Source organism: Cervus elaphus, chromosome 12 (assembly GCF_910594005.1).
Source record: "Cervus elaphus chromosome 12, mCerEla1.1, whole genome shotgun sequence".
In the NCBI taxonomy this organism is placed as follows: Eukaryota; Metazoa; Chordata; class Mammalia; order Artiodactyla; family Cervidae; genus Cervus; species Cervus elaphus.
The window spans coordinates 19971956-19998500 of NC_057826.1; the positions used below are offsets into that span (position 1 = coordinate 19971956).

The 26545-nt window shown below is 34.1% G+C and overlaps 1 protein-coding gene across 5 annotated transcripts in view; it reads right to left on the reverse strand.

The window, feature by feature from the left end:
* The window catches only part of PCNX1 (pecanex 1), a 177738-nt gene that overhangs the window by 87820 nt on the left and 63373 nt on the right, over positions 1 to 26545 (reverse strand). For 2 of the 5 annotated variants that reach the window (XM_043921044.1, XM_043921046.1), the window contains exons 7-9: positions 20706 to 20838; positions 14577 to 14761; positions 2529 to 2619 (exon numbers count right to left, since the gene is read on the reverse strand). In XM_043921044.1, the coding sequence (XP_043776979.1) occupies positions 2529 to 2619; positions 14577 to 14761; positions 20706 to 20838 (409 nt within the window). The remainder of the gene's footprint in view (positions 1 to 2528; positions 2620 to 14576; positions 14762 to 20705; positions 20839 to 26545) is intronic. The other 3 variants (XM_043921048.1, XM_043921047.1, XM_043921045.1) reach the window with 2 other exon arrangements.

The following is a 26545-nucleotide window of genomic DNA, read 5'->3' on the forward strand; positions in this document are numbered from 1 at the left end:
CTGGAAAAGGTCAGTTTCCATTCCAATCCCTAAGAAAGGCAACGCCAAAGAATGCTCAAACTACCGCACAATTGCAGTCATCTCACAGGCTAGCAAAGTAATGCTCAAAATTCTCCACGCCAGGCTTCAACAGTACGTGAACCATGAACTTCCAGATGTTCAAAATGGATTTAGAAAAGGCAGAGGAACCAGAGATCAAATTGCCAACATCCATTGGATCATCGAAAAAGCAAGAGAGTTCCAGAAAAACATCTATTTCTGCTTTATTGACTACGCCAAAGTCTTTGACTGTGGATCACAACAAACTGTGGAAAATTCTTCAAGAGATGGGAATACCAGACCACTTTACCTGCCTCCTGAGAAATCTGTATGCAGGTCAAGAAGCAACAGTTAGAACTGAACATGGAACAACAGACTGGTTCCAAATCGGGAAAGGAGTATATCAAGGTTGTATATTGTCACCTTGCTTATTCAACTTATATGCAGAGTACATTATGAAAAATGCTGGACTGGAATCAAGATTGCTGGGAGAAATATCAATAACCTCAGATATGCAGATGACACCATCTTCATAGCAAAAAGTGAAGAACTAAAGAGCCTCTTGATGAAAGTGAAAGAGGAGAGTGAAAACGTTGGCTTAAAGCTCAACATTCAGAAAACTAAGATCATGGCATCTGGTCCCATTACTTCGTGGCAAATAGATGGGGAAACAATGGAAACAGTGACAGACTTTATTTTGGGGGGCTCCAAAATCACTGCAGATGGTGACTACAGCCATGAAATTAAAAGATGCTTGTTCCTTGGAAGAAAAGTTATGACCACTCTAGACAGCATATTAAAAAGCAGAGATATTTCTTTGCCAACAAAGGTCCGTCTAGTCAAGGCTATGGTTTTTCCAGTGGTCATGTATGGATGTGAGAGTTGGACTATAAAGAAAGCTGAGTGCTACAGAATTGATGCTTTTGAACTGTGGTGTTGGAGAAGACTCTTGAGAGTCCCTTGGACTGCAAGGAGATCCAACCAATCAATCCTAAAGAAAATCAGTCCTGAATATTCATTGTCAGCACTGATGCTGAAGCTGAAACTCCAATACTTTGGCCACCTGATGTGAAGAACTGACTCATTTGAAAAGACCCTGATGCCAGGAAAGATTGAAGGCGGGAGAAGGGGTCGACAGAGGATGAGATTAGTTAGATGGTATCACCAAGTCAATGGACATGAGTTTGAGTAAACTCCAGGAGTTGGTGATGGACAGGGAAATCTGGTGTGCAGAAGTCCACGGGTTCACAAAGAGTCGAACATGACTGAGCGACTGAACTGATCTTAAGGTTCTTGTGAAAATTGTTTAAGAACGCAATTAACATATAGTCAGGAGCCACAATAAATTTAATCTATATGATAGTCTAGAACATGACAATTCAGTTTCCACAGTTCACTCAAGTTTAGATTTCAAAACTTGAGACCTTAACACATTACGGTGTAAGGAATGGTTCTTATCTTGAATTATGTTAAACATAACTGTTCTCATTGCTCCATCCTCCTATTGCTTCCACAGTTACAAAATCATCTACACACTCCAATTCAATCTGAGGGTGTAAACTCTGAAACAGTACTAAAAGAGCTTAAAGAGTACAGTTTTTTAAATGTTCAATGTTTTTAGCATGCTAAGTGACCACAAGATCTTATTGCTTTAAATAGCCCCTCAAAACTGAAAAAACCAAGTGAACTGTCCATAGATGTGTAACATTTAAATAAGTGTCCCATTATTAAACAGGAGTCCTAAAATAAAAATCAAATGACCCTTGTGGGGGAAAAAAAAAAAGTGAGCTAACCAACCAACAGTGAATTTCAATACAGCAATTTGAACTAATTAGTAAAAGTTTCAGAAAAATTTTAACACTTTCTAAATTATAACTGTGTTATATGATCAAGATCTCTATTTCTTATTTGCTTTCCTCCAAACTTCTGTTATCTTACATAATTTCTTCCTGAGGGAAGGAGAGAAAAGAAATTAAATGCAACACATGACTTATATTTTAAGAAATTCCTCCTCCTTATAACTGGTAAACATGTTTTAAAACGAAATGAAAGACGATCATTTAAAAAGACACCTGACTGAAATCCTCACACAGAAATAAAAATCTGAAATTACACCAAAAAAGAGAATTGATCGGTTTGAACATAGTTGCGTAAATGTTTTTCTAATAAGTTTTTTCCATCATGCAATATATAGAGAGTTAAATTTCAAATTGTGGGAAACCACTATCTCACAGTAAGATCTACAGGAAATTTTTACTTCATTTTTAAAAACATATAATAGCAAACAAAAACAAAAAACATGTAATAACTTTTAATAATGGCTTTCTTTTTTCCACAGTAAAAAGTTCTACTTTTTGGCAACCAATGCATAATGAGAATTTATTTACGCCAATATAAACAAATAGCTCTTCTATCTCAAAGTTTACAAACTTTAAAAATGGCAAACTTATGCAAGTACATAAACTCCCCTAATACGACTTCACACATACCAGATATTGGACGCTCTTCTTGCTGCTGGTTCAAAATTCACAAGTGACATATCACAGCCACCAGTCTCATAAAGCGTAGAAGAGAACTTACCTAGCAAATAAATCATTTTTTTAAAAAAGCCATTAGAATACTCAGAAATTTTCCTTCTTGAAACACTAATGTTAAACTTGTTAGAGTTTAAGAAAATAAACTGTAACTTCCTTTTTTCAAAATATTTAAAAAACAATGATCTACATGTAATTCAGCATGACATAAATCAAAAGGGAATGCTAAACAGTGGACAAAATGTCAACATACATAATCAGGTATTAAAAGTGATTTAAGTCAGCTTTACAATAGCAGTCTTCTCTTTTCTCCTCCCAGAATATTTTCAATTCAAGTTACAACATATACAAATTTAATGTTGTTTTAAGGTCATCTGACCACTACTTACAAGTGGTAAGTGGCCATTTGGAAGGGCTGCTTGTAAGTTTTAACACAGCTCAAACCGCAAGACAACAAATTTGTGTGATTACCTTCAGAGTTTTTTGGTTTTCTGTTACTTTTAAGAAGAAATGGTAAGTGTCAGAATGGATCTAAGGAAGTTCAATGAATGATGTATAACAGTGTTGGTGATAATTAAACTATAGTATTTAATGAACATTACTAGTTGTATGATTCTACAAGAACTTTACGAAGAAATTTAGGAACACAATTTGCTGTGGCCAACTATCTACAAAACTCGAATAAAAGATTTAGAAACTTTACTGGTTACAGAAGAACATGGGTTAAAAAAAAATTTTTTTTTTTTAGAGATGAACTATGTAAGATAAAATGACTTCTGATAATGGAATTTTATAAATCTAAATACTAAAATTCATTCTATACTTTGAAGGTCTATGATAGCCATATCAAATGGTGGGTAGGGAACATAAAAAATACAAATATCTAGCAGGACAATGCAGTATATAACTGAAGCTGTTTGGATCTGGTCCAGGCTGCCTTTTGAATATTTATGAAGTTTTTGTTTTACTAGCTAGGATTATTGGGGTTATAAACATGAGAAATCTAAAGGGCAATTTCAACTTGATGGCAAGGCTAAAAGATTTGTCTTCTATGACTATAATAAGAACAGGATACAATAAGAATTTTTATTTAAGTGAAATCCTTGAAAAATGACAATAAAATTCCCTCTAATATACTAATAATATAACCAAGGGTTTGCAGAACATTTCAACAATTACTTGATTCAAAAATGAGTAGAATCAGAAAAACTACTTAATTAAATAGGATTATTTGAGTACTTATAGGTCATAGACAGAATATGAAATTATTTTATAATATGGTCTTTTCTGTAGTAGCTGTTTTTTGGGAGGGGGGTCAGAATACTCCTGAGATAAATTAGGAAAAAAACTCTATGAAATCCTTAACTCATTTGTTGTATTTCAAAGGAGGATTACTCAGCATGTAGGTTATCCAAAACTTCACTTTCTACCTTAGAATGAGTTATTCATTCTTGGCACTTCTAACAGAAACCAGAATAAGAAATTAAAATGAAAGGATATCATTTTTTCGAAGTGATTGGGCGGGGGGGTGTGTGGTAGTGTTTGCAGAAATTGCTAATTTGCTAGTAAACAAAAAAGTTAACTGCTTTGGCTGAGATTTTTTTAATTTTTAAATTGTAATTTTTTATTCTGTACTCTTTTCTCACTTAGCATGGATAATCAGAGACTAGCTGTGCTACAACAATTAACTTACATTAGCAGAATAAAAGAAACACCTGATCAAAACCACAGATTGCATGCAAGTGTAGAAGAATTATAAAGTCATATTAAATGATTAAATCACACACTAACAGAGCTGGGAGGGTGAAATTCAGTAAGAATGGAATGCATAAATATTTGTGTTTATATCACATAATTTGTGTATATTTTCCAAGTAAATTAGTTCTATATTCAATAAAATTTAAATTATTGGAGTATATTCTGAGCATTTAAGCATTCCATGGGATTTTTAGTAATATAAGTCCTATTCCTGGGCTATTAAAAATAATATTTGTATGCACCTGAAGTTAACTAGAATATTACTCTTTGTAATTTCAAGTGAAATAGTAAATGATGATTAAGGCATTAACACAACTATGTTGTCCTTTATTTATAAATGTCTAGTATGAAACATAGAAATAAATGTATTTTAAATAAAAATAAAAGATTCCTCCTTAAAGTATTTTAGATAGAAAGCTGGAAAAAATGTGTCATTCTATTACTATATAAATCTACAACTCTGAATACATACAAACTAGTGACTAACAAGTAATAAAATTTAAAAATTTCAAAAAAAAATAAAAATTTCAACAAGGCATAAAACATGTCTAAGAAAAGGGCAGCTATAACTTCAACAAACATGCATATCTTCAACAGTTTTTTTTTTTTTAAGACGCTTCTGTCTACCTACTAACTATAAACATGTTCAGGTTCATAAAAACATACATGGTATATGTCAGAACTAACTTAACTTTGTATTAAGGCTTCCTGGTGTATTTCCAACTTAACTCCACCAAAAGAACAGATTCTATGTCTCTCTTATATCTCTGGGCCTGGCAACTGATAGCACTTCAGAAGTAACAAATGTTATTCATAAGATAAATCAGAAAAAAAATACTACATTAAAAAATGTTTAGCTTAGGGTTTCTGTGAAAAACATAACATTTTAATATATTAATAATTTACTAAAAACATCTTTGAAAACAACCAAAATAGAAATAAGTACATTTTTCTGTTGGTTTATATAAATTAAGAATCTGTTAAATTTGCACAAATCTTCTTAGCAAACATAACAATTTTATATATATCTCATTTGAGATTAAGACTATAATCACAGTTAACCTGTCTTAACAAGTAAATGTGCACCTATTAATAATCCTATTTAAATATTATTTCTAATGAATATAAATTAGGAAGAAAGTAGAACATTAATGAAATAAGTCCTCTTCACAAATATTATGATTATACACTAAGTTATCTCATCATAATTCAACTCCTAGGTCATAATTAATTATATCTAATAGTTTGGCTATCTGATGATATTAAAAGAAAAGCAATTTCTCACAAGACTGGAGTCTGAAATTCCAGACTTAATAATGAGATTGGTCATGATACAGTGTCTCTAAGATAAAGAAAAGTTAAGGTACCTGGTATTTATGTCTCAAATATTCAATAATGACTGTGATTATCTACAAAAATTCAATTTAATTACACAAAACTCTGTTTTTTTTTTTTTTAGGTAGGAGAATTTCAAGTAACCACAGGTCAATAAATAAGTGATGAACAAGAAGGTAAGTAAAACTGAACACTGATTTAAAGGACAAGGACCCTTGAAGCATTTCCCTGAAGCCACAAATGATACAGCAGACAGATTTAAAGTAAACACTGGAAAAACACAGATAAAAGACAAAGAAATTAATGAGATTCTCTAATTAGTCCTATCAATAAAAATACTCACCACATATACAAAGTTCAGTGAATAAAGATCACGAGAAACCCTTATTGCTTTCTTAATGTCATTCTCATTTATCTTAGAAAGAGGTGGCTACTAGAAGGGCAAATCATCCGTAGGGCTTTTCCAATCCTCCAAGTACCAACAACAAAGGCCTCTTACATTTCTTGGATAATTTCCCTCTGTAGATCACCTCCCCATTCCCACTCATTCTGGGTTCTCCAAGCCTAACCCTGATATACTGCTTGACGTCTCACTTCTCCAGCATTACTCTTGGGGCACGGAGGGGCTGGCTACAAGAACAAACAGAGACAGATAGAAAGGAGAGGGCTTTACAAAGTGCCTTTAGAAGGCGGTGGGGGACACATAGGCGTGAAGTGGGGTGGGAGATGGGAGGTTCGAGAGGCAGAGGACATATGTGTATCTCTGGCTGATTCATGTTGATGTATGGCAGAAACCTGCACACTGTTGTAAAGCAAATATCTTGCAATTAAAAAAAAGATATGGCAAGAAAACTAGAGGTCTATTTTTGAATTTCTGTACATAGATATAATAAAATAGGACTCTCACAAGGAAAAAGAAAGGCAATGGGGAGAATACATAAATCTATACGACTCACTTGAGTACACTATAAAAAGTGCCTTTTTCTGATGGTGGTGAGTATTGTGCTCACAATGCTATTTCAATGAATATATTACACTTTTAAGAGAGGTCTTGACAAGTTCCAATTTCTTGGATAGCATTCTCCCTTATCATCATGAGTGGTGCCTCAGTGGAGTCTCTGAGGAAACATGAGTTTTCCCCTGGACAGAAATGACTCATTTTACTGCTGCCTACAAGTTCATGGACCTATTTCTCCCTAGACAAGAGGTCAGTGAAGTTTTTCTGTAAGGGGCCACAGAGTAAATATTTTAGGCTCTGTGGGCCAGATGGTCACTGATGCAACAGTTCCAGTCTGCCACTGTAGTGTGAAAGCAGCCACATAAAACATGTAACATATTCATTTACTTTACTTACAGAAACAAGCATCAAGCTAGATTTTAGCCTCTAGGCCATAGTTTGCTAATCTCTGTCCTAGACCAAGAGCCTTAGTCTTATAAAACCTCTTTAACGCCTGTTCTAAATGGAAATCAAGTCACTATGCTCCTCTTAATTTAAAGTTTTCATACTGAGAACCAGTGCTTCTTCCTAGAATGTGCCACACTGTGCTAGGTTTTTAAAGCAGGAGAAGAATAAGAAAAAGGGAAGGAAAAAGAAGCTATTTTAAAGGAAAAAGAACTTAGTTTAGAAGACAGCTTTTGAGTGACTGGATGTGCATGCATGCACACACACACGCACAACCCCCACACACAAGGAAAGATAACTACTGCTTGGTAACAGTGAAAGAGATTTACATCCTGGTATATTTTACTGCCATGGTCACTGTTTTCTAGCTCTGATTTAACAAAACACTGTGTTAAGTAGTGTTGTAATTCATTATGTGGAATCCCCAGATCAGGTGAACTGTCCCGAAGTGAATATACAAGTTCATATTCTAATAAAATTTCATCATCTCACATTTCTTTTGAAGGGACAAGTCCTCCTTAGTTTGATAGAATAATCTGTAACAATGACACTGATGACATTACAAGTGATTCAGATAAACGAAAAAGTCACAGACTGGGGAGAAGATATTTGTAACTTCCATCTGATGACTTAGTGGTATCTAAAATATCAGAAGAACTGTTACACGTCAATAATAAGACAAACAGCTCAATTTTGAAAGTGAGGAAAAGATTTGGACACACTTCACAGAAGAAGATATATGCATAACTAATAAACCCATCAAAGGATCCTCATCACCCTTAGTCATAAGAGACACACAGATTTAAACCACAATAAGATACCATTACACACCCATTAGGACTAACACTTAAAAAGCCAACAATAACAAATGTCAGCAAGAATGGGAACAACTGAAATTCTCATACATGCCAGTGGGAATATACAATTACTTCTGACAACATTTTAGACATTTTATCCACAACAGCCAATACCTGGATACAACATAAACTTGTCCATTGACAGATGAATGAATACACAGTATACAGGAAGCTCACAGCAGGAATATTCATCAACAAGCAACAAACTGCTAACACGTGCAACAATACAATGAATCTCTGAAGCATCATGCTAAGTGCAAAATTAAACACAAAAGGCCACATAAAACATGAGTGCGTTTATACGAACTTCTAGGAGAGGGGAACTTCTAGGAGAGGGGAAACAATGATACAAAGCACGGAGTGGATGCCTGTGGCCAGGAGCCCAGGAGGCAGGGATAGCAACGGGGGCACAATCTTTTGAAGATGGTGAAAACGTTCTCTATCTTGATTTCACAGGTGTGCACATCTGTTAAAACTCACAAATTGTACATGTTGAAGGGATACAGTTTATCATGCCTAAATTTTATGTCAATAAAGTTGATTTAAAAACAAAGAAGAAAAAAAAAGATGGACCAAGTAAAAGAGAAAGTAGATAGATAAGCATGAGACAGCATGTAGTCAGTGAAACTCCCACAAGTAACTAATCAAGGTTTTGGACAGTGAGTGACATTTGTTGCTTTGTTTTGGTGTTTCATTTGAAAAATATGACACATCAAAAGATTGAAAGCAGTATGTAAAATGAAGAAAGTTCTCATCCCCCAGAAAAAGCCATTGCCAAGAGCAGATTCTGTGTTCTTCTGAACAATTTTTATCTACATTTGCTTACTAAATAGCTTAATTTTTCATATCGATAACACATACACATCAAGTTCTGAATATTATAGCTATGTTCATGAATAGAATAATACAGGAGGGGTTCTCTAGTAACAAACATTTAGACTGTTTCAAGTTTCTCAAAAGTACAACCAATGCTATGATAAATATCCATGTACATATACATCTGCATGTTTGCGAAACCTGTAGATTAAAATATATAGGCATTTTTGGTCTACTGTTCTAAACTGTCCTCCAAAAATGTTCAATCTTTTAGTTGTCTACATCTTCAGACCTTTCCAACAAAGGACATCACTATACATTCAGTAGATGAAAAGTATCTTAATCCTATTTTTAATTTGCAATTTTAAAAATTATGAGCAAAGTTGAACTGTTTGCCAATAACTGCAAGCCACTTGTAACGCTGAACTTTTCTAATAGGTCATGGATCTTTATCTTATTGATTTGAAGTGCTTTTTGTCTCATTGTGGAGCCTGGCAGGCTACAATTTATGAGATCTGAGAGTCAGACTCGATTAGCGCTATCTTTCTTTCTTCTGTCTCGTGGCAAAGATGAATGACTGACCTCCAGTATTCATCTTGTCCTCACCCCTTTTAAAAACAGGACTTTCCCCTCACTGAATTTCAGCTGAGTCTAATGTCTGTGTAGGCTTCCCAGGTGGCACAGTGGCAAAGATTCCACCTGCCAATGCAGGAGACATGGATTCGATCCCTGGGTCAAGAAGAATGTCTGGTGGAGGGCATGGCAAACTGCTCCAGTATTCTTGCCTGGATCTCACGGACAGAAGAGCCTGGCGGGGTCTACGGGGTTGCAAGAGTCAGACACGACTGAGCAACTGAGCACCACCACCACTATGTCTATGTACTTAGAGACCTCTCCCAGCCTCTCTTGCAGCTAGAAGAAAGTGACAGGCACATTTCCCAAGTCACAATCTGAAAGATAAAGTCTAGCTATCCTTGACATTTTATTTTAGCATCCCTCCTCACCGCCCTCCTGTTTGGGTGGAAATGTCAACAATTGGAGCAGTCATTATGGACCAGGCAGGAAAGTTGTATGTGGAAGATAAAAAGAACCAACCCACCTCTAGGGACAGGTCCCAAAAGACTATTATGAGAAAAATGTAAACTTCTCTCTAATTTCAGTCACTTGATAGGGGAGGACAGGTCTTTCAATTAAAGACTCTACATACATTCTAACTGATGTAACACATATTAATCAACTTCAATATAGAATCTTAATGTTAGAAAGCAGTTAATCTATTGTTTCAGTGAATTCTTTACAACACAGACTGGTAAGGGACAAATCAGCTATCTCAACCAGTTTCTAGAGTAGTTCATGCATCTGGAACTTTTAAAAATAATATGCCAGTCTTTTCACAGTAACAACGATAAACTTCTGAGCATTTCCAGGAAATGAAGATTAGGGTAGATGAAATAAAATTTATCTAGGTTTATTTTTAATACTTGGGATAAAAAAGACACTTTCAAACCCTGCAGATAAAGAGTAAACTAGTACAAGCTTTCCATAAAGCAATTAAGAGTATACATCAAAGTCTCAATAATGTTTTTTCCCCTTGATAGATGATTCCATTTCACTGTATTTATCTTAAGGAAATAATCATGGCTGCACAGAAAAGTCTGTGTGAAGGATATTCACAAGAGGGTTTATTACAATAGAAAATATCAGGAATCACCCTGAAGACTAACAGTGGGGTTAGTCAACTATTGTAATAAATAATGCTAATAATAGCAATGATTATTTATGTAATTAACTTATTAGTAGGCACTGTTTTAATTGCTTTGCATACTTTAATAGCTATAATCCTTACCAAAAACCTATGAAGTATATTACTACCCCCTTTTTGATACATGAGGAAACTGAGGCACAGGGAGAGAAAATAACTTGCCCAAGATCACACAGCTACAGCTAAAAGTGGCAGAGCTTGAATTTGAAGCCAGGAAGTTTGACTCTAGAGTCCACTATTCTATACTACCTTTCATGTAGTTTCCAGTGATAAAATATTAGGTAGTCACTTAAAAATAAGTTAAAAAACAATAGCATGAATAAATGTTTAAATGTGCTAAAATAAAAAAGCAAAACTCATACAGTGTCATAAAAATCATACATCATCATCCCAGTTCTTTGTTAGAAAAGCATGTACATGTATGTATTGAAAAAGAAAGGAAAAAAATATAAAATGTTAATTAACAGTGACTCTCTTTGAGTGATAGGACTATTGCTGTTTAGTCACTAAGTTGAGAGATAAGATTACAGATGACTTAATCATCTTCATTTTATTTTCCAGTAACTTGTATTAGGACATGCTATCCCCATTCTTATACCAAGAAGTATAAACAGAATGTATCCCCTTAAATTCTTAACACTTTTTCCTTCCACAGAAAATGAAGGACTTTTACTGTTTTCTTCTTTTTCTAGAAAAGTCTTTTTCTAGAGCTGACCACAATTTCAAAATAATAAGTTCTGGAGTAAAGAGAATTATCTCAAGAATACCTTCTTTGTAAATAGTTGTACAGTAATGACACAAAAGAAATCCTTAGAAAAATCAATTCTTACTCTCTAAATCTCTAATACATTAAGGAAATTAAGAAAGTCTTAAAAATTCAGAGGAACACTACCTATGATATCTATATACTTATGTCTTGGTAAACATAAAACTCTGTTGTCCTCATTTCTTGCCTAGAACAGCATTTTTATTTTTCACATGAAAATAATTTTGTATATACTTTTCAATACTCATCACTACTAATTTCAAATACACACAAAAAAGACATAAATTTTCCTATTTTACCTGATCCTATCTACAACAATTCTTCTGAGATGCTATGTTATATATATTAAGAGTTTATCAAAGAGAAAAACCTGTTTCATCACTGTATCAATTTATCAGTCCTATGTTACAAGTGGAAGCCAGGATTAACATAAAAACTGAGTCTCTTCTTACCTGGGTAATATGCAAAAGCTTGTTTTATTTAGTAAAACTGCAGTTTCAAACTTTAGTATGAAGTCAACCACAAATAAGTTAAATTCAACAAAAGGCTCATAAAAAGAAAATTAACCTTTAGGATGCATTGTTTTTTTGTTTTGTTTTGTTTTTTAAAAAAGGACAATATGTTACATTGAAAGATTTGAGAAACTCTTTGATAGTAATTTTCAAAGATTATAACTTTAAAACTTATCCATCATTCATATAATTAACAAAGTTTGCATGGAAATTCAGTCTGTAAATAAGAAAGGAAACCATTAAATTATTCAGACCAGGTTCTAAATTATACACTTAAGATTCAGTTTTAAAAATTAATTATGATGAACAATTATGCCTGTTGAATATGGATGATGAAAATGTATTTTCCTCTGCTGAATAAGTAACTAATAATATAATGCCATCTTCGATGAACTTTTCTCCCATATCCAGTGCTACCTGATAGTCTTGAAATGCTAGTTAAAATGCAACCGAAAAATAAGGATTCTCAGGGTTTAGTAGAGGAAATGCATGTTGTCAATTATTATGACACCACAGAGTAAAAATGTCAAAAACACAGTTAAGGATACCTAGGCTTGGAATTAAACAATGCCTGACTGCAAGTTTCCTTTAATTGAAAAAGGCAAATATACCTCACTTTAAAAAGTAAACACAGAATTACAACATATACATGAATACACATACAAACATTTATATGTACTCAAACATATATATAAACATATATGAGTGTATATATGTATGTTTCAGTATGTATGTGAGTTACATAAATATATTATGCATATATAAAAATTTTAACATGTAAAAATTATACATTTAAAATTTTCAGTTGAAGAAGCTAGGTTTGGAAGGGAGCAATTCTTTGTAAGTATTCCATACTTTCAGGGAACAACATGGCTAACTTTAACATATTTGAGTATACAGTATCCCAATTCACTCACATAAAATTATTTTACTGTTAATTAAAATCACGTTGAAGATTAAACTATGCAAGAAAAATATTCTGGTGGAATACATTATAAAAATCAGCATCTCTGTCAGTTCCTTCAACTTCAGCTGCAAGTTCATTTTTAGAATCTTTTCTTAGTCAACCTTACGTGCTATGAAACAAATGGATATACACTGTCCTCTGACTGTGTATTTTGTACTAATTATTACAAAGTATTCAATTTGACAATACTCAACTACAAGAGAAGCCAAGAACTATCAGAAAGCAGTTAAAACAAAAGATAGAATCCAAATCTTACGTGAATGTCCTGAATATTCACCAGTAGATGCTAAATTGATATGTACATATTCTCAATCATCTATGAGTATGATTTCTTGCTTAGCAGGTTTTGAACAAATTAACCATTTTTACAGAGGAAAATCACCTACTAGTTCAATTTATTCTTTTCTTGACAAAAGTTTAAAAACCCAGAATAAATCAAATCTAAGCTTAGTTAATCTACTACCAAATGGCCAACGGACAGTGGTGATAGAAACTGTAATTGTACAGGTACAAATCGACAAGGCCTCCAAACATAGGAATTTTGAGTTAACCCAAGAGAAATGTCAATAAAAAGATACTATTTACTCAATATATTTGCAACTAAGTCAAAGCAGTTAACTAAACTGAAGTCTACCTTACTCTCTCAAACAGACTTCCTACCCTCTTCAAATTACAAACTCTAAAGCATAAGCACTCTAAAATTAAAATGTCTTATTTTCTTCTCATTTTATTTAGAAATCACCATAGGTTCTAATGTTCTAAACAGATAGGTTCTAAACAGATATCATTTTCAACTTTCTATAAAATTTGCTAAAGGTGATGATTTTCATCAATATGCATATCTAATACTTACTAATTTTCTCTGTAACAGTTTTTACAAAACAGAAAGAGAGTCAATAAACAACATATGAAATCTTTTATACCTAATTTGGGCACCCTCTACCAGTTATATCCTTCTAGTCAAAGCATCAGCTAGATTACCTTCTTTATAAACGAAAGACAGTTATAACATGGAGAAACAAAATCAGAGTAAGCAAATAAAATACTTTGAAATGTATATTTGTGAATAACAAGATTTTCTTCTACAAGATTTTCTTGCTACTAATCTGCATTTTGAGCACAAGAAAGCTGAACTGGAGAGAGAAATAGAAAACAAACTAGTATAAAATACTGTTTGTCTAACACATTACTGAGGCTTAAAACTCTACCACCTCTCTGAGATTTAACTGTTTAATAACTTATATACTCTATTTATAGATGTATTAACAGGAAAAAAGAAAAAAAATTTATAAAGTTCTTTGATTTGAATATAGAGTCATGATGTTCCCAAGGTACTGCATTTAGAATTAGATTAAGTCCTACTTCAGGTGACAGACACTGAAGTAAAATACAGAATACCTAAAAGAAAGATTATATAGTAATAGGCCATTAGGAAGTATTTTTGCCCTCCCTGAAGCATAGAATTCAGAGAAATGAAGGTTCAATCAAAATAATTTTTAAAAACTCAACATTTCACCACATGGTACAAACACCAAGAAACAGCAAAAGTGCCCAACATTACAAGAGGACAGTAAAGTGTGAACATTTATTGATACTTTACTTATTAATAACAGACATGCTCAGAAGAAAATGAAGAGTATGAATTGAGAGAAACAGGAAAGGTAAAAGCAAAAGTCAAATTTTCCTTAATCACAGGGCAAATCCTGTAACAAGTACTCTTATGCATAGTTCCAAAATGAAGCTATCTCAGGAAAGAACTGCAATCATTGTTATCCATCATCTGCTATATCAAGTTCTACGTCACCAAGATTACAGAAGGCCTGCATACCAAGTTCATCGTGCAAACTGCTGCCGCCTACAGCAGACGCACTGTCATGTGAGGCTTCTAAGTGGACACTCCCGTTTCTCACCAGCAAGGAGGCACTAGCACTGAGCACTGCAGCCTGGGAGGGGGGGCGGGACTGGACTCTGACCTGGGCTGTGGACTGCTGGCCTTGCTGACCATCTTGAAGGCTAGGAAAAAACATGGATTGGGGAGACATTACAGGGAAGAAAAGAGAAAACAACAGCTAGAAGTCAATATAGAAAACTAATTTTTAAAAAAAAGGTTTCAATGTAACCTAGGAAAGAGCCAACAAAGTTTGTAAAATATGCAGATTATACTGCCGGCTTGAAATTTCTGGTTTTTCGAAATCTGATTCATGGTGATGAACACAGAAAAAAATTCAATGTATATGCAGAGCAACCAATCTGTAACATCTTTCCAACTCAAGTCAACAAAGTTCTAGTATAAGGAAAAAGAAAGCAACAAAGAAGAGTCACAAGTACATTAAATACATATAGGCTATAGCTGGTCCCTCATAAATAATACCTATTTTTAAGTTCGATATGCGCTTTTATTTATAATCCTGATCAATTATTCTAGAATTGTTTTTTCAAATATTCTGACATCTGAAATTCACAATAAAACAAAATTTCTAGGCACTTGAAAACCAAAGAATCTTTATCAAATGCAACCAAGATAACAATTCTGAATCAAAAGAACATCACAAACTAGTGAAGAAAACCAGAATTACAAAAAAAAAAATTTGATTCAACCAAGTGAAATAAAAATGACTGCTGAGATGCCACAAGAAATATATTAAATATTTTTTCTATGAAAAGCCTACATATTTCTAAAATAAAGTCACAGGCTTTATATACAGGTGTCAGTTAACAGTAATTATGCTCCCTTAGTGAACTTTGATCTTATCTTTCCCAATTCATAGTCAAGTTTCATTATAAGAATCCACCATTTTAGAAAACCTTAAAAGTAATTTAGAAGCCAGTAATTGTTCAAGGAATATAGTCTTTCCAAAATTTTATAAAACTTTTAAAATATTTAGTATTTCATGATTATAAATTATTAAAATTATATAAATTTTAAAATTTTGATAATTTTAATTATCTAAAAAGTAGATAAAACTAAGAAACTATTATATTAACTCATTTTTAATTTTTACATATTTATTTTAAAACACTAAGAACTTAAATTTTCTTAGTATAACACTCAAATTTAAACTGATGAAACTAATGAGAACACTTTGAGTATAATTATACATCATCCTCTACATGATGTTCAATGCAACTCTGCACTGTTATTAAAATTATTAGACCTTTTAGGAATTAAAAGAAGAATGCTACTAACGACAGCCTTATGCAGTATCATTTTCATGAATATCAACTTCTCTCTAATCCTCTGAATTAAAAGGAGTGCTTTCTCTGATTATAAGACAACAAACGAATCTGCTATAGACTGGGAAGACAGCTAAATTTGAAGTACAACTGAGCCTCAAACAACATGGGGGACAGGGCACCAAATCTCGGCAGAGTCGAAAATCCATGTATAGCTCATGGTGCCCCTCATCCAAAGATTCAACCAACGATGGATCATGTCATTCTGTACTATTTATTATTGAAAATACCCACATGTAACTGAACCCATGTAGTTCAAACCCATGTTGTTTAAGGGCCAACTGTAACCATGAAATAAAAAAGAAAAATACTGCATACATTGCTTAAAGCTGTGCTTATGGCAGTAGAACACACTCTGGAACTATACTGTCTAAAACAGTAGCCATATGTGACTAAAGTAACTAAAATGTTCACCCCTCAATCATGCTAACCATTTTTCAAGTGCTCAAGAGATATGCAACATAGATAGTGGCTACCATGGCTACCAGGGCAGGCCAAAGCTGGTAGTCAGTGTTTACCATACTGGACAGTGCAGATTATAGACTATTTCCACCACCACAGAAAGTTCTATTAATCACCACTGCCTGAAGCATTCATGTTTCCAGGCCTCTTTTAGAGCCAATAAAAACTATATACTCTAAGTAGAGCACAGGAATGTATACAACATACAAAAAGATCAAGTCTACAAAGACTTGTCAATGCTCATTGGCACTAACTTTTTAAGTCATAACTTTAAAGGTATTCACTTAATAATGTCTTCGGAGTAGAATCTTTGTACAATAGAAATAAATCAAGAGGTGATCTTGGGAACTAATATACTAAAATGTTTGTTTCTTACGTACATAAACAGTAAGTCTATCCTTGGAAGCCATCTAAATTTAACCAAAATGACCAAATTTCACAAAGGAAAAATTTTTCAGCTCAAGTATGATGACCCTTCAGATTAAGAAGGTAAAATATTAAAATTTATGTGTGTGTATATATACACTCACATACATAAACATATATATATATATATGCTCAGCAAATTTTTCCATCGATTTTTTCAATTAAAATCATAAATAAAGGTGCTCTATGGCAGTCAGATATATTCTAGAATGTATTGAGAATACACTCATCTTCAACATATTCATATATATAAAAGGTTTTCAAAGTACTAGGCAATGTATGAAAATCAACTCCAGAACAAAGAAAATTAGCCAAAATCTATGCAGTCATAAATGTCAAGTTTCTGAACATCAAAAGCAAGACAAAAAATGTTTATGCCCCTTGAATTCCAAAAAGCCTGTTATTTTTGCACAAATTGCCAGGAAAACTATTCCTGGAGGGTTGTATTTCATCTTAAACTAATAACTGATAAAAAATTAATCTTTTCTATAATACCAATTATATATCAAAACTACCAATTTCAGAAAAGATAGCAACAATTTCACAATGCGGCAAAAGATAGAAATTTAGGTTTCTAAACTACTGGCTATCAGTAGCATCACTGACATGTTATCCTACTAATTAACTAGCTTTCCTAATTTAAATAATAAAAAATATATAATTGGTCTTGGTCTTTCCTTCCTCTTAGAACTTATTTAGTACGTACCACATTCTGCCATATGCTGTTTTTTTATCTTTGCATGTATCTTTCCAACTAAACAAACTCTGAGTGTGATTACATTACTGCTATGGATCTCCAGATTTCAGAGATTACTCAGTGTCTTGAATACAGTACACAAATCTAAGTATTTGGTGGATTCATTCCTGAGTACCAAAAATGATATGAATTTCCAATTACAGACTCAGTTATAACTATGACCTTATTTGATTACAGGTCTTTCACTCTATTTTAAAAATAAATCTAACTATATAGTAAAGCTTTTTTCCCTTCCCCAAATGCACTGATGGTTTACTTTCATTCCAGTCTATTAACTAGAGTTCTAAAAGATACCACATCTAGGTTGATAAATGAACTCTTAATATTAGTATTAGAGTCTTTAAATATTCATCTGTTTTCATCTCTAGTAACTGGGAAGAACTAGTAAGGGCCTACAAGGTTAACTCAAGTTAAAAAAAAAAAAAAACCCTTAAAAATAATTCTGAAATAGGATATTCTAACTAGCATAAAAAATACATGCAAATTCTCTTTGTGAGGAAATGGATGATTCACTCCCAATCCTTGGATACATATTTTTTATGAAGCTGCTTTTTAGACTGTCAATTACTTACACTATTCATTAAAGTTTAAAATAAATTAATGTATTTTACTGGTATCTACAGAATAATTATAATTTATTATCATACCTATTCCATTTCTTTCTGACAAACAAGTTTTTCAAAACCATGCTATCTTATATTTAAAGATGACATTATTATATAACTTACACTGAGAGTATCACTATACTTTACCTGAATATTTTTGCAATTAAAAAAACACGATTTTTATTAAATTGGCGTTTCTCCTAATTCATCTCATCTAAATTTTATCTTATTTTACTCATGATGCAGTCAGCCTCTTTAAGATACACATAATCTTTGCACTGGAAATGTCATGGAACCTTAGGTTCATGGGGTCGCAAAGAGTCAGACACGACTGAGCGACTGAACTGAACTAACACAGTTTACACCCTGACTGACTACTGGAAGACTACTTTCCAAAAATCCTAAAGTGAGCCCTTTACAAATAGACAGCTCACACCACATCCTCATTTAAATGGTGGTGTGTTTAAAATGCTAAAAAAAAAAAACAAAATGGAGAAATCCTATGCGGTTGTCTGGAGTTAGCACAGTTCTTTAATATTCCACCAGGCAGAGAAAACAAAATTGTCTACATTTGTTTAGTGAGTGAGATCCAAAGAATGAAAGGATTTATAAAGACTAAAAAGAGAAGGTTAAAAAAAACAAAGGATTAAGAAATACCAACATGGAGTGAGAAGGTAAGCAAAGAATATGTTTATGGCAAGTATTATTCAAAGGGAAAAAAAGAGGTTAGAAAACACAAAAGAGAAAACGTAAAATGAAATGAATTCTTTCTGCAGGTGGGAATACATGCCCTAAATCCATTGGCAAAAAATGTTACTTCAGGGAGCAAAGGAAACAGAAGAGGAGGACCCACTAAAAGCCAAGGTGCTCAGGACAGATTTCCAGACCAAACACTGCTTTTAAATGGCTGCCTTCTCATCTCTCTATTTTAAATACTGGTTTAGCTAAGCCATACTGCATATTGTAAATGACGCATTACTGCAGAATTAATCAGGAACATGATCTATGAAAGACAAAGTTCCTGATTGTAATGCAAAACTCAGAAAAATAATCGTCTTACATACCAAGGGAAATATACAGTAAAACAGTAATTTAAAAAATAAGGATTTTGCTACTTTCAGGAAACAGGTTTTAACAAGGGAAGAGATTTATCTCTTCAAAACTACCATGCATTCAACAGCAGTTATTTCATGAAATGTTCTTCTTTTTGAATTTCAAAATATAGGAAAATAACTTGGGTAATGGAGCCTTTAGATGCAGAGATTAATAAAAGCGTATGGTGCAATAACATCCCCGGAGACAGGAACAGCTATCCACTCCAGTATTCTTGCCTAGAGAATTCCAGGGACAGAGGAGCCTGGCGGGCTACAATCTATGGGGTTGCAAAGAGTTGGACAGGACTGAATGGCTTTCCCTTTCACTATAATAACATATACATGGTTTAATGAATAAGCAAACACAAATTTTCATCCATATTTGGTCTTTTTTTAAAAATATCTCTAATTCAAGCCACAGACTCATTATATCTGACATAATTAAGGATAAAAAAGCTTAAGAATTTCAATAAAAATTTACTCCCAAGATTATAAAGAAGCTTTCTTACTTAGGAACAGTGGTAAAAATAAAAATGCTTTTGTTCAGCATATGGAGGTTGAGAAATTCAACAAATATGTACATACAAATACATATATACTGTGTATATGTATCACCAATTGACCATGAAAGTCACTTGGTTGTGTCCGACTCTTTGCAACCCCATAGATTGTAGCCCGCCAGGCTTCTGTCCATGGAATTCTCCAGACAAGAGTACTGGAGTGGGGTGCCATTTCCTTCTCTAGGGGATTTTCCTGATCCAGGGATCAAACCCAGAACTCCTATATTGGCAGACAGATTCTTTACAGTCTGAGTCACCAGAGAAGCTCCCAGTTGACCATACATTACCAAAAATTAAACAGTCTAGTTCTGCATCATTTACTAAGTCCTAGTGATTAACTTTCAAGCAATGCAAAATAAAATATACCATATTTTAATGAAATAAAATAATTAAACTGGTTTATCAAGCTGATATCCTCAATAAGCTCATCACTAAGTCCATATTCGCTCCTGTTGAACACTGTTTAAGGTGTTGGGGAAAGATATTGAATTAATTACTAATTTGGAATAGGAAAAAAATAAAAAGCTAACTTGAGGCCTCTATTTACATTTATATAACTGCCCTAAAAATAATTTTCATGATTTAAAATTGGCTAAACCAATCTGATCATTTTGTTTAAATAATGCAACATAAGACATGCATGATGCAATAAGCTCACAGTCACATGCAGAGGAAGTCTAAAGAAGCTTAAAGATATAGAGAAACTGGAAGAAAAAGAAAAACAAAACTATTTAATAAATGCTTTCTTCAGACTGACAAAACAGGTTAGAGGTCTGTTACAATGCATGCTGAGCTTGGTGGAATTTTAAAATACCATACCTTAGGGGTGATCCGATGAGCAATGTAGGAGGGGCAGGGTTACTCCCTGCATTGTGCCGGCGCCGTACTGCCTGGCGCCTAAATGTGCTGCGTTCACGGCGAAATGACACCGTCTCCTCGCTGGCCTGTGCTGCTGCATCAAGACAGACTTAGGTCAAACAGAAGCCTAGGTCGGAGACGCAAATAGCAGCTGAGCCTGTCCTCCCCTATACGACAGATTAACAGTGAACCTACGAAAACCTTTGGCTCAGTCAGTCAGGTTCCCTTTACTTTGAGGGTGAGAAGTTGGGGACTACACCTTTTGCTATAGATAATTGTTTCTATAAAAATGCTTCTAATTATCTGGCCTCACCATCGTCTCTTCAGCCTCAATTTTCTATTTTAAGATCTCTGTTTATTTTCAATCTTTTTCTAAAAGTCTTATTTATAAAGTCCCATATTCCTCCATTAGCCCTTTAAGTCAGCCTTAAAAGTACCGTATGTATTATATTGGTTAGTTCTGAGAAACGAGGAAGGGGCATTAGTTTCTTCCTTTCATGAAGACAGTAAAAGCAGCAATGATAGTACTTTGATGACAGGAGCCGGGCAGCGCATTTATCTGACACGACCCTGTGCCACAATTTTGGCAGCATTAAATGAAATGGCTGACTGCTAAACTGCACAACTAGTTGTTTAAATTCAATTCGAGGCAGCATGAGTATATGTTAAGCTGTAGTTTGCTGCCAAACTTTATTCAACTTCATGCTCCCACACTGGTTCCCTCAACACTAGGAAGCAAATATAAACAAAACATCAGCAAAAAAATTAGAAACCCATAGCTTAATCCAAAAGCAATAGCAACAAACTAAAACCAAATATATATATAAAATGAGAAAATAAAAAATAAGGCTAAAGAGAATTACATAAAATTTCACAGAACCATGACTGATTCGGGTTTCTAAAGCAAAATGATGTTTATCCATTTGACTTAAACAACTGCTGTCTATAGTGATCTAAATATTTTAAGAATCATTTTGATTTTGAGAAAGGGCATTTTGATGTTAAATATGAATAGACACAACTTGGCCCATAAAACATCTTTTTTAAAAAACAACAAATGAAAATCCCTTCTCATTTGAGAAAGATGAGGTGGACTGCAAAATCAACAGTGTTGTATTTGGACTTCAGTTCTATGACAAGCCTTATTGATATTTTAAAGGCTTTATTAATTTTCGTCAGTATTCTGCTCAGCAATGGCAATCTCCATGATGTTAAAGGTTGATTTTAATAAAGTTTTCTTTTAAATGTTTACATTTTTATCCCTTCCCCAATGAATGTTCTTTGTGTAATTAATTGATTATAACTAGGAATATGGGTTACCCCCAGGAGGTATGGACTTCTCTATCTTCAGGCAATGTTTCTTTTATTAAAGGAAAGACAAGCACAGAATTATTTCACCCACTTGGCAAACTTCTTCCAGTAAGAAGCGTTAAGTCACAAATCACAGGTCAATAATTCACATTATTACTTTCTTTTTCAGCACACATACTCCAGTGACATTATAGGTCAGACAACTAAATCAGAATTAAACTTCGGGGCTTTGAACCCAAATCAAATTTGACTCTGGAGCTAATACTTCTTTTCTTTCTCCGGTTTTATTGTGATACAATGAAAACTCCTTTAATGTAAAAAAAGCTGTTTCTTGTGATGCAGAAGCTCATGTATACAAAAATTATATATAACCTGTGAGAACAAATTAAACTTAAAGAAAATTAAAAGTTCAATTTACCAGATTCATGAACCACATTTTAAACGCTCCAGAGCTGCATATGGCCAGTGACCACCTTTACTGAACAGTACAGATAAAGACATTTCAATCACCACAGGAAGCGGTACTGGGTGGTGCTAATCTAGAAAGTCAAGGATGCCTGTCTCTCACTATAACCTACAAAGCATACTGTGTGCTTTACCTACCCCTGACAACTAAGACCTCAACAGAGGAAACAGTAACCAGCACTTAACAACTTCACCACCACCACCAACCAGCACTGTCACTCAGAAGAAAGCTAATACTGGCAGGGCAGTCACTGGAGGAAGGATAAAACCAGGGGAAGGAAACAAGCTACGTGAAAGAAGAGAAAGTAATAATAGCCAGCACATGGAAGCAACCTAGACGCCCATCAGCAGACGAATGGATAAGGAAGCTATGGTGCATACACACCATGGAATATTACTCAGCCATTAAAAAGAATTCATTCAAATCAGTTCTAATGAGATGGATGAAACTGGAGCCCATTATACAGAGTGAAGTAAGCCAGAAAGATAAAGACCAATACAGTATACTAATGCATGTATATGGAATTTAAGAAGATGGTAACAATAACCCTATATGCAAAACAGAAAATGAGACACAGATGTACAGAACAGACTCTGTGGGAGAAGGCGAGGGTAGGATGTTCTGAGAGAATAGCATTGAAAGAAGCATACTATCAAGCGTGAAACAGATCACCAGTCCACGTTGGATGCATGAGACAAGTGCTCAGGGCTGATGCACTGGGAAGACCCAGAGGGATGGGATGGGATGGGGAGGGAGGCGGGAGCAGGGATCGAGATGGGGAACACATGTAAATCCATGGCTGATTCATGTCAATGTATGGCAAAAACCACTACAATATTGTAAAGTAATTAGCCTCCAACTAATAAAAATAAATGGGGAAAAAGAAAAAGAAGAGAAATTAATGAGTGACTTGTATATCTGTTAATGGTTCTTAGATGTCAGTAAGAACTTGGGTTATAAAATTTTAAGTCACTATTTTAAACCTCAATTCAAGACTTATTTTTTGAAATTATATTGAAGATTTCTATTGTATTATTGCAATAAATTATTGCTCAATTTACACGTCAATTCACTTAAACTTTCAAACATTCTCACTAATTTAAGAGTTTTGTTTCAACCAAAATAACAGTTAAATTCATCCAGACAGAGTTTATAGAGAAAAATTTAATCCATAAAATGTACTAAAATTATTCAGAAGTATTTGAAAAAAGCAATACATGATTATGGAATAGTGAGAATAGGAAGAAAGCAAATAAGAAACAGTTTTCTTTACTATCTTCCTTCTAGTGAGGACTTAATGAAGTTAATTTTAAATATAAGCTAGTTATTCCATAATTCTGGGACAAAAAGGCAAAACTACAGTGTCCCTTTGTAGTCAATATAGTCTTTGGTTTCTCCAGAAAATACTTTTTTTTCTATTAACATACTATTTATATTTTGTTATCTGCAAAATAACTATTAACACTGTTTTCTTAATAAAACAGTTTTAGAAACATATCAAGATAAAATTTTAGACATACATAGGACAACATATTAAAATGGAGTTATGATTGCTGCCTATTTCACCCTCTGTCATCTTCTGTAATATTCAGGGCATAAATATCTAATGATAAAAGAATATTCAATGTTTATTAGAGTTGTCTAAAGCTTAAAATAACTTACTGTAAGTATATTCAATCACATAAGTATGGCTTTACTTGATGAAAAGTCACTTTCACAATCCAACTACAAAAAGCTCTTTCTGAATCCTTTAACTTTATAAATAGAAAGAAAACAACAAAAAATTCTTTTAACTAGGGGACCAGAGAAGGAGAAAGAAAACACTTTACTGCTTAAAACTCAGTATCCCTGGTAAAGAATAAAATTAATTAGTACAGTGAGAGTATAAAATGTAAAAAGTAAAAATCTAGCACTCTAGGTACAACTAAATTTTATGCATGTGTAGGTAAAAGAGAAAAAAAAATCACATTCAACTGATTCAAAGGCCATGAATGACAAGACATAAATAAAATACTTTCAAGGACATTTATTTAGACAAATGTGAATTCAACATTTTTTTAAAATTTGAGTCTTGACTTTCTAATGATTTCTTTGTATTAAAAAGACTTCAAGAAACTGAATTATCTAAATTGAAGAGAGAACTTCAGATAACTTAATTCTACTTCTGGAGTAGTGATACAATCATTCAATTAAATAAACATTTACTAAGCACCTAACGGCAATTCATACACAAGGCACAGATATACTAAGATATTTTCAACAGCTGTGGTCTGATCTATTCCGTGAACTTTCAGATGTTCAAGCTGGTTTTAGAAAAGGCAGATGAACCAGAGATCAAACTGGCAACATCCACTGGATCATTGAAAAAGCAAGAGAGTTTCAGAAAAACATTTATTTCTGCTTTACTGACTATGCCAAAGCCTTTGACTGTGTGGATCACAATAAACTGTGGAAAATTCTGAAGGAGATGGGAATACCAGACCACCTGACCTGCCTCTTGAGAAACCTGTATGCAGGTCAGGAAGCAACAGTTAGAACTAGACATGGAACAATAGACTGGTTCCAAATAGGAAAAGGAGTACATCAAGGCTGTATATTATATTGTCACCCTGCTTATTTAACTTCTATGCAGAGTACATCATGAGAAACGCTGGGCTGGATGAAGCACAAGCTGGAATCAAGATTGCCAGGAGAAATATCAATAACCTCAGGTATGCAGATGAAACCACCCTTATGGCAGAAAGTGAAGAACTAAAAAGCCTCTTGATGAAAGTGAAAGAGGAGAGTGAAAAAGTTGGCTTAAAGCTCAACATTCAGAAAACTAACATCATGGCATCTGGTCCTGTCACTTCATGGCAAATAGATGGGGAAACAGTGGAAACAGTGGCTGACTTTATTTTTGTGGGGCTCCAAAATCACTGCAGATGGTGACTGCAGCCATGAAATTAAAAGACGCTTACTCCTTGGAAGGAAAGTTATGACCACTCTAGACAGCATATTAAAAAGCAAAGACATTACTTTGTCAACAAAGGTCTGCCTAGTCAAGGCTATGGTTTTTCCAGTAGTCATGTGTGGATGTGAGAGTTGGACTATAAAGAAAGCTGAGCACCGAAGAATTGATGCTTTTGAACTGTGGTGTTGGAGAAGACTCTTGAGAGTCCCTTGGACTGCAAGGAGATCCAACCAGTCCATCCTAAAGGAGATCAGTCCTGGGTGTTCACTGGAAGGACTGATGTTGAAGCTGAAACTCCAATCCTTGGGCCACCTGATGCGAAGAGCTGACTCATCTGAAAAGGCCCTGATGCTGGGAAAGATTGAGGGCAGGAGGAGAAGGGGACGACAGAGGATGAGATGGTTGGATGGCATCACCAACTCAATGGACATGAGTTTGGGTGAACTCCAGGAGTTGGTATGGACAGGGAGGCCTGCCGTGCTGCAGTTCATGGGGTCTCAAAGAGTCAGACACGACTTAGCAACTGAACTGAACTGAAAGATCACAAAGAAAACAAAATACACACCTCCCACCTGAGTTACTTCCCATTTATCTCAAATGAGTTAAAGAAAATCCTACACACTCTATATTGACTTCTTTTACGTACCATTTTTTTTAATATGGGGGTATTAAAAGAATAGATCATCAGTTTGTTTTACCATGTGAATGAAAACAGGGAAAGCATTAAAAAGCACTTAATATGGGACTTCCCCAGCAGTCCAGTGGTTAACACTTTGCCTTCCAATGCAGGGGTTGTGGGTTCAATCCCTGGTCAGGGAGCTAGGATCCCACATGCATGCAGGCCAAGAAACCAAAACATTTTTAAGTGGAAGCAATTAAAAACAAAACAAAACAAAAATGGAAGCAACACTGTAACAAATCCAATAGAGACTTTTAAAAAAAGCACCAATATACTTTCATGAGGACTGGGGTGACACAAAAGAGCAGGATTTGGTGAGGTAGGAGGTGAAGGTTTTTGTATCTCAACAATTGGAAAGTTATGAGCAAAGATACATATAGAAAACAATGCCA